General features: G+C 38.0%; 1 protein-coding gene across 19 annotated transcripts in view; it reads right to left on the bottom strand.

Moving 5' to 3' along the window:
- dlg1a (discs large MAGUK scaffold protein 1a) overlaps positions 1-10,161 on the bottom strand; it is a 125,943-nt gene that overhangs the window by 47,302 nt on the left and 68,480 nt on the right. For 2 of the 19 annotated variants that reach the window (XM_058401952.1, XM_058401958.1), the window contains exon 1: positions 3,342-4,048. The exons of the other annotated variants lie outside the window; for them this stretch is intronic. In XM_058401952.1, the coding sequence (XP_058257935.1) occupies positions 3,342-3,830 (489 nt within the window). In that variant the 5' untranslated portion in view covers positions 3,831-4,048. Of the gene's footprint in view, positions 1-3,341; positions 4,049-10,161 lie in introns of those variants that run through there. 19 annotated transcript variants of the gene reach the window in all.

Genomic DNA, 10,161 nt, shown 5'->3' with positions numbered 1-10,161 from the left:
TTACTGCATGAACAGTGTGTGACAGGTTTCCCCTCTGAGTTTGTATAAGCGTATTATATCTTTGTTGGAGGATTTTAAGACAGTGATAAGGGAGGATATAAAAGAAAAGTGGAGAACATTGGCTTACTGTAATCATGTGGTGTTTGCTGTAATCATATCTAACATTCCATGAGTCCATAAAGAATAACAAATAACTGTTTGGTCTAACAGTTGCTTTAGTTCGCATGGCAACAACGTTCTTCTGGAAAATGCACAAGTTTAACAAAATTGCTTTACAGATAAGATGTTTTTGTTCACTTCAGAATTCTAGCCGTTGCCATCGTTAATCTCGCTTTCGATCATATCAAGCGAGTCACTGGCACTGGAAATCATATAGGCCCATAACATTTTTGATAGCATGCTATGCTCTGGATAATTTTTTACTGGTTTCCACTTTCCAACAAGCTAATCTTCTCATCTGTCCATAAGGGTCTGTCCCAGAATGCTATAAGCTATCATCATGGATTTTCAGCTTAATGTAATCTAGAGTTTCTATTTTGGAAACTAATCAATGGTTTGCATCTAGGAAGCTAGCTTTTACCTATAGCGCTGTTGTTTGGTCAATATACATTGCGAAAAACCACTTGCTTTAACAGGAAAAAGACATTTGACTGACAAAATAAACAAGCAACCGGAAATCTTCTCCAAAGCCTATCGGCACACACTCGAGGGTCTCGCATTTACTTATCTAAATTAACGTTTACTGAACATTTCTAACAAAATTCTAGAAATTAATGCCTGAATAGCTTTAAACATGAGTCACATCGAAATATAAATGAGTCCTCAAGAGTGCTGATAGTTATGATGACTGAATCTTTACTGTGCCATGTATCGCAAGACTGCGTCTAAGTCAGAGGTTCGCATTCTGGATGCAACGACTAAATGATGTGTATCAATGCACCGATTTCAAAAGCAACAACTGAAATGCACTGAGTCAACAAGTATAAATCCACTATCATCTATACTGTATTATAAATCAATTATTAATATATATAAAAAAAACAACTGGTGTGTAAAAAACATTCTTCATTATAAACTGATGTGTAAATAGATTAGGAAGAGGATTTACCAGTAGCTTTAATACTTAAAGTAGTCCTTTTTTTTTTTTCATTTGCAAATGAACAGTAAGCCTACCTGAGATTCTGGAGGTCACAAAATTCACTTGAATCATATTGATCTCTTAAGAATCGAAATCTCGTCTTAGCATATACGCTGCTGTTATCAAATATTTACCTTAATTCAATTCTTATCATTCCCTTATCTTGGCTAATTCAGTAGTATTTTCAAATATCAAATGGCTGCATTAAGGATTTCATTGTTATCTTTTTAGGAAGTAGTGAAGGTTGGGGTTTGAACCCCAGTACTGCCAAGCTGCCATTGATTGGCCCCTGAGCAAGGCCCTTAACCCTCTCTGCTCCAGAGGTGCTGTATCATGGCTCATCCTGTGCTCTGACCCCAAACTTCCTAAGCTAGTATATGCAAAAAAAAAAAAAAGTCTGTAAAGAGAAGATGATGTATGTTTCTTCTTCATCTTCTTATCAGTGTGGTATCAGAGTGGTATTATCATATATATCGAATTACTGCCATAAAAATCTTAGCATAGCATATTCAGTGGTATTATCAAATACTGAATTGTTGCAATAAGATTTGCAATCTTATCGTTATCTTATTGAAGCATTATTCAATAGAATCATCAAATATCAAAATGGTGCCTCAAGAATTTAAATCGTATTGTATTGTTTGGAAGCCTCACATCCCTAACACAAAAAAAAACTTCAGGTAAATCTATAAAGAGTATTTGCAAATTTTTAATAAGAACCCATATGTATTAGGAACACTGCTGCAGATGAAAATGCCAAAATGTCAATTTGACTGATAAAATGATAGAGCTTATTTCATATTTAGTTTGTAACTTCTGTTGTTCATTCTGTCTGTTATAGCACAAAATGATGTATTAATTAATATCAATGCATTAAAACACTAAGCTAAATGTAAAGACCTTCATAAATTTCTGGCATCCTGTTTTTTAATTATATAGTTTAAAACTTGAATAATTGATTTGCAATACAAAATGTGTTGTATTATAGACACAGAGCCAAAACATCAAAAAATGCCTCGGTCAAATTACTTATACAATACACTACACTGTGTATATGGACTATATGAACATCCACTGCTTCTTGAATCGTAGCTAAATTAATTCTGTGTGCCCTACTGGTGCTGAGGCTCTAATCTCAGCTGGGTTTCCTTAGAAACAAAGAACACATAGCCTCTTATGATTCTCATTAGCAGTGTACCTGTCATTTCTAAAGGTACAAGATGCTGTAGCTGAGTATGTACCTGCTGCGAGAGAGGATGCAGAGCAGGCGTGTGAAGGAGAGAAACAACTAGTGGGACACAGCCGATTCCCCAGCTTTCAGCTCTCTCCAACAGCTGATGCACAGAAAAACCACCCAGCCAAAGAAAAATTAAGAGCTAGCACAAAGCCGGAGGAAGCTCCTACAGCACAAATGTCCTTAAGTACACTAACAATTCTCCTAAAGCCTTCTATCCATTTTAAAGCATATCTTCCCAAGCTTTAGCAGCACTGTTTTTACTCAACCACAAAGACAATGTCCTTAACCTTGTGGATAGCCGGTTTCTAATATAGCATGTTGTAACAGTAACAGCAAAAATCTGCATGTTACAAATCATTAGCACTTATCATTAGCCTTAAGTTCTGCCCATTGTTGTTTCTGCTTGATCACAGGTTACGCCCAAGCTCTTAACAGTGATTTAATTACTCCATATAATGAATCAGCCTGTTCTGTGGACATACTCGATTAAAGACTTACTCATAGTTATATATGTTACTGATAAAACTTTCCTTATTCTCTGTAGCATTATGTTACCAGGAAAACTATTAGCCCTGTCATATGCAACATAAAGAGCCCATTCATTTCTGCAGTAACTGAACAACCAGACACAAGTCTTATACAGAACAAGCACCAAAAGCATGAAAGCATGCAAATATGTGATCTATATGATAAGATTATGATTAATGTAGCTTAATAAACTGTATTAAACCCTACACACCTCATTGTTTTGCTTCATGACTTTATTTAAAGTGAAAAAAACCCTGAAGAGTTGTATCTTATCTCCAAGCAATAAACCTCTGATCAGTAGACGAAAGACTAAAATACAGATTGTACAGGCCTGGCATTCTACTAAGCACCACTCCAGATGAGTATCACACAACTCCCTTTATACCAAAGAACAATTTTTAAACTACTACCTTCCAGACTTACACCGAGAACACATACCTTCTCCAATGAAATAGTACCCCAAGAATTTCCAAGCCACCAGGCACTGGCAGAAGATCGCACTTTAGTTTTGCTCTTCGTCGGGTTTTTCTTAACGCTCAAGTTGGTGAACTTGTGTCTGCTCTTGGTGGGGGCAGGTAAAGTGCAGGAGCTGTAGTGTGGGTGGAAGCCCAGAGGAGTCTGCTGCTGGCTAGATTGGGCAGGCTGAGGCTGGTAAGGCAGGTGATGATGATGCTGATGAGGAAGATGATGCTGGTGGTGTTGCTGCTGGTTTTGGCTTTGGGGGTGGTGGTGGATCTGGTGGCACTGTGGCTGCTGCTGAAGCTGGAGCCGTAAAGACTGTCTCTGCGGGTGAACAAAAACGCTCTGGTAAGACTGGATGTTCTGTTGGGTCCTTGACTGAACGCAGTTAGCTACTTTGGTGACACCAATTCCGCAGTCCTCTGAAGCTCTTGCGCAGTACTCATGGTTGTGGTAGTAGGTGGTCATCTTCCTGGCAGAAGGAATCCAGAGAAAGGCATTAGGTTTCCGCCGGTTCAGAGAGAAAAGGGCACAGCCTTGAGTATGACGTTTGTCCTTCTGTTGGCAGGAAAGAGGACCCAGAGTGGCAGTAAATCCAGTCCATTCCTCTGCTTCCAGCCCCCTCTGTTCCTGCTTGCACTGTTCTGCCAAGCTTCTCTTGGACTGTGACTCTCTTCCTCTTTCGCTCCCTCTGCCTTACTCGCCCTCATCCCCCTGCGCTTGCTTGCCAATTAATGAGCTCCAATGGGCACCACACATGACAGAGCACAGACTTTTTTTATTTATTTATTTTTTTTACAGGCATGAATAATCAATTCTCCATTCTTGATTTCAGCTCAGGCATTCAGCACTCGTCTGGGATAACTTCCACTCGTGTGCAGTAGAGGGAGATTTGCACAGTGCCTTACTGATTTACAGGGCTTTTGTGTTTCTCCTTCATGGAATTAGCGCAAGTCATAAATAGGTCACTGAGAATAAATGCATGGGGTACTGGATGTATACCAGACCTTTCATTTTTATATGCACTCCACAATACTTTCCCAACTAAATAGTACCATTTACTGTAATCCCTATAAACCGATACTTATGTAACTGCAGTAGATGGCTTTTAATGGACAGTATATGCCAGGTTCATGTGCAACGTCTGAAAGCACAGTCGCTTCAATGATATCAGATGTACAAGCATTTGCATTTTATTAAGAGGCTGCATCCCACATTCTCTGATACAGGAATGAAATGTGCTTGCATAATACAATGGAAATTAATTTCTTCACTTGTCAATTTTATCCAAAGGAACTTGTGTATGGTAGACACATGCATAGAAAAATTGCAAGTAGTGGCAGAAGCTTTGTCAGTAAAGAATGCAACATGTTACAGAAGACATCGCTTTTCATATAAAAAAAAAAAAACAGACTGCTGGGTTTTACATGCAAAAAAAGCAAGTGTGCCAGTCAAAGTCTACAGAAGAACTGTGGCTGATTCTCCAAGATGCAGTAAAACTAACTAGCCAATCAATTTCCTTACAAAACTGCACAAACTGTGCTTAACTGACCATGATATTTTTAAGCAAAGGTTTGTCACAACATATACTGACTTCATTCTGTTTATTCCTGTTTACTGCTCTCTAATGTATATATTATTTTTTTGAATAAAAAAATATTTTTGAAGGCATCAAGATTTTACAGCACTACTTCGCATGTCGAAAGGCTTTTGCACAGTACTGTATAGACAATTACTCACTTAAACTTACAATAATCCAGAGTGACTTACAGAAGTGCTTTGTCATCTCTATAAAAACACATCCTCATCTTTCTCTGACAACAACCTGCCTAATATAAAATAAAATAAAATAAACTCACAGGCTCAACTTACCATGACACAAGCTGACCAGCCCTGGGATTGTATCACGTTTTTTTTTTTTTTACAAACTTCTTGTGGGTTATACCCTAGTAAGTCGCAGTCCAACATTTCCAGAAGCATAACAGTTTAGTCAATGAACTGGTGATCAGCACAAAACATTTCTTGGGCTCCTAAGTGTAAAACATTTTTCTCTGGAGATTGTGACTCAGAAGTCCGAGCCAGCTCATTTTGGGTCGCTGGGACTGACGGCATTCCTCTCTGCCCTGATGACTGGAATGAGACCAGCCTCTGACATCATCCATTAGTTTGTACTTATAAAAGAGGGCAGTTATCATCTCCTCTAGTCATGTACAGCTGTTCTATGATATTGCACGAGTTAAAAAGAAAACTAATATTACTTTCATAATTTCCCTTGCAGGCAGCTGTCAAGCAACATGAGTGAAACAACTAGTGTGTAGGAATTACCTATATTTAAAAAAAGAAATACTCCATCCTCCTGTTAAAAGCATTCGCCTCAGTGCATTTTTACATGTGGAATAAAGTCTAAAGTGTACACCAATCCTGTGCTAGTACATGCCCATGGCTCAGTGACTTTGTTTCCTTATAACTGAACCCTTTATCATATACACTTCCATTTCCATTTCTCTGTCCTGGCTAACACACGCTCTGTGCTTGAGGCAAATCACCACCATAAGAGACAAAGAACTTTCGGTGTAGTGCGGTTTGTCAAGAAGATATAGTCAGGTTTAGATTACCATCTTGCATTGTCCTTTTGACGATCTAGTTAACCCTTTAATGTTCTGTGCAACCGTTTGGTAGAGTCATTATATTTCATTAACAAATATAATTTTAAAATCATTTTTAATTTAACCCAAGCTGATTAGGCAGCCGTTTGGTAGAGGCCTATATTTAAATAATTATGGGGTCTGTTAAAAAAAAAAAACAGTTATATATTGTTGTTATTATTGACCAAATTAAATAAATAATGCAAAGTAAAAAACTTTCCATTGCTTTGGACATTAAAGGGTTGAGTTCGCCATTTTTGACAAGTGCTTTTTTAATTTACCTACACAAGATTCTAGTACAAATAATGATTTTTCAAAAACAAAAAATTAATTCTCATATTAATCATTCACGCTCAAAATGCTTATAAAGTGTGTCCCAAAAATGATAGATTGGAAATCCAAAGGAAAAAGTTTACAAACATCACCTTAATAAAAGTGACCAGCCATCAAATGAACAAAAATTAGAAAATTATTCAAATTTGCACAACATTCATCATAACCTTTACTATGAAACGGTAGGGTCGGCTGAGCGATAAGTGCTGCTTATCCAGTGTCTTGTTGCTTTATATACGATCTCAGTCGATTGTGTTGAGACACTACAATAGTCTGGAAAATCAATCGAATCTTAGGATAATCAGTATTTAAAGCAATTTCAGAGTTTCTGGTGCATCTTGAAAGCTTCGAGACATAGCATGCATGCTGTTCTAATGCAGTCTAGACAACAAGAGAAGGTAATCCTACCCTGCTGCCAGTGCTTAGCATTAGTAATGTAAACTTGCTCAGTTTCAGTTTGAGAAGCCCGTCAGCTGATGAATGCTGACAAGAAACTGAGCTTGGTGAAGTCTGGAAGTCTGCATTCAATTCAGGTGTTTCTCCTAACGATGCTGCTAGCTATGGGGAATTAAGCTAGCAAGGAGCAAGAAAGTGTGATTTTCTTCTCCTCTGTGATGTTTTTGAATGTAGTATATATAATGGTAAAGTTACTCCATTCCACTTTAAAATTACATTACATCCAAACATTTCACTGCCCAGAAAAAAGTGTTAATTAATTCCGGAAATCTGCAAGTAACAAACCACTCTCCCTAATCTTTTATATGGAGCAGATATCTAAATGGTATCTAAATGGATTACAGTATTGGGTTATACACACATTAGTAAGGTGTTAATACAAAAATTGGGCACTTTGGTATTCAGACCGCAGACGTAAAAACCTGACTTAGCTGCTGCTGTAGATTCCAAACTTAAAGTTACAGTGTGTCAGATTATTGTCTTAAAATATATAGAGAACAGTGTGCTGATTAATTGAGAATACTGTATAATATGATGTAGCTAAGCTCATGTGAGTCGACCTGACAATTCTGTAATAATAACACAAAGTCAGTGCTGTGTCAGGGGTGTTGGGACAGAATCGAAGGGAAATTAGTATGCATATGCTATATGACAGGTCAGATACGTCAAATGTCAACAGAGGTCTGAAGACATGGTCAGTGGCAGGAGATGAGAGTGTATCAGAGAGTAAACAAGACAATGAAAGCTTTAGTGTTATATTATAAAAGGGAAAAAGATTCTGGAATGACTGATATTCATTTTCCAGTTCTGAAGTTGCTTTAGCTAACAGAAATCATGATAGTTGACTAACAGGAGATATCGGTTGAGTGTCTTCCTATTTTTACATTTCAAACTCAAACTCAGCAAGCGATTCAAGCTCTCTGGTTTTTCAAATCTGTGTCTACTCTTTTTATTTTATTCAGCTGGGGCTGGAGAACAAAACAGTATCTAGAGTTTATTCAGAATGGTACAATAACAACCAAAAACCAGTAAGCAGCAGTTCTGTGGATAGAAATATGATATATATTATATCTCTATATGATGAGAGAGAGGTCAATGGAGAATGATCAGACAGAATGGAGCTGACAGAAAGGATACAGTAATCCATATAACCACTCTGTACAACTGTGGTGAGCAGAAAAGCATCTCAGAATATAAATCATGTTGGAAATTGACATGGATGATCTACGACAGCAGAAGACTGGTCATTTCACTTCTGTGGGGCATCACAGGATCACAAAACTGGAAAGATTTTCCACTCACCAGTTGTAACAAGTGCTTATTTGAGACAATATAGACTTTCTGTCAGCTCAGATCAGTCTGGTCATTCTCCTCTCTCTCTCATCAACAAGCCTGCAGAGTCTCCCCATCACAGGATGTTTTTTGTTCTTTGCACCATTCTATGTAATCTGTAGAGACTGTTGTGTGTGAAAATCCCAAATTTCTGAAATATTCAAACCAGCATCTGGCACTAAAAACCATGCCACGGTTAAGGTCACAGAGATCACACTTGTCCCTGTTCTGATGTTTAATGTGTACATTAACTGAAGCTATTGACCTGAACCTACAATGATTTTATTTGTTAATATAATTGGCCGATTGGATTCATACAGAACTCTGTTATCTATCTATCTATCTATCTATCTATCTATCTATCTATCTATCTATCTATCTATCTATCTATCATGTCATAGAAAAAAAAAGCCTTGATTCTAAACGTGTACACTAGCAGCTGTGAGATTAATGTGCGCAGTGGAGGACGAGCACAGCACAACCCACGCTATGAAATGTTCTTCTGCAAATAGCTTGCAACAGCACTTTTTACTAAACAGTGTGAAATTCTAAAATCTTACACCTGGTAGCTTTAAGACCATTTACCTTTAGCATATACTGTAGAGGTGCAGTTTTGAGCCCAGTTCTGATGTCTGACAATTTGTTGTAAAGTACAGTATGCTACTGAAAATCTTTTGGGCATACAAAGGCACTCAGAAAGCTTAGAGGTTTACACACATGATTAAAATTAATATTAATAGCACGACAAATTCCAAATACATGCATGGAAGATGTTTGAAGAGACCGTAGCTTGACTGGTCCCACCATTTCTCAGGGTTAAAGGTCGGTATACATCTAGACTCTTCTCTGTTCTGGCACTGAGGTGGTGGAATGAACTTCGCCTAGATGTCTGAACAGCTGAGTCACTGACTGTCTTCAAATGATAGATGAAGACCTACGTCTTCCTGAAGCACTTAAACTAGCTCTTATTTTCCCTGTTTGCTTTATGTATTGTTGTATGCATTTACAAAAATTCTCTCAACACAGTTTTTAGGCTGATGGTATCATAAGTCTCTGACCTAGTGAACCAGTGTTAAAATATTAATTGATAGACATTTTTAATCACTTTTGTACGTCGCTCTGGATAAGCCAGGATGCCAGGAATGTAAATGTAGTTTAATCAGAGCATGTCATATCTCTTATCTTTTAAACTACATTTACTTCAAAGAGCACACCGTGTTTACAAAATACATGGACGCTAATTTATTATGTACACAATAAATATCTTCATCCTGGCTCTTGCTGCATCACTCAACAGCAGATAACCGTTTCTTTTTCCTCTGCATAAGCTCTACGTCACTGTACTTCATAGATCATAGTGAATTAAAAAAAGACTGTGTTTGATCAAGTGGTATATTTTAAGCTGCAGAGTTATGAGGGTGGGGGCGATACTCTTCGATTAAACCAATTGATTCATTTGATTATTTAATTCATTCATGTATTAAATTGTTTCAATCAATCAATAATGGCTGGCCATGAAATTCAACTTGAGCACTTAAGTCGTGAGCTGAACTTTCCCTGGTGCATCTTTTGAACTCACGTTGCCAACTCTGAATAAAGCCCATGAAGGTTCTAATGGCAAGAGACTATTCTGTAACATAATATGTTAACAACTCTGCTTAGTTCTAGGGATGTACAGCTCGTACCGACTCTGAAAACAGCCGTGAGTGGGTGTAGAGTTTTTTAAGAGAGCTGTAGGTGGTCCAGTGTGTTGGTGCTGCGTTCTCTGCAGGGAGACACTCATGCTTGTGTTGTCTGCAGGGCGAGTGTTCACGCCTGCTGCTGTGATTCATAGCTGAGCGAAACTCCTTCCCACACAGCCCACAACTCGCTGCTCCAACGGCTGAGCCTGCCGAGATGCGAACGATGCATCATCAAAGCACTGATCCCGTTCTAATTCTCTATGACCTTGTTATGTCACAAACAGTGAAGTGTGTCCCTCTTTGTCCTGGCCAGGATGATGGGGTTAATGCACTATTTTACAGCAAAAAGCT

Source organism: Hemibagrus wyckioides, linkage group LG11, assembly GCF_019097595.1.
Source record: "Hemibagrus wyckioides isolate EC202008001 linkage group LG11, SWU_Hwy_1.0, whole genome shotgun sequence".
NCBI classification, from domain to species: Eukaryota; Metazoa; Chordata; class Actinopteri; order Siluriformes; family Bagridae; genus Hemibagrus; species Hemibagrus wyckioides.
The sequence above is the reverse complement of the archived record's forward strand: the minus strand, read 5'-3'. Positions and strand labels throughout refer to the sequence as shown.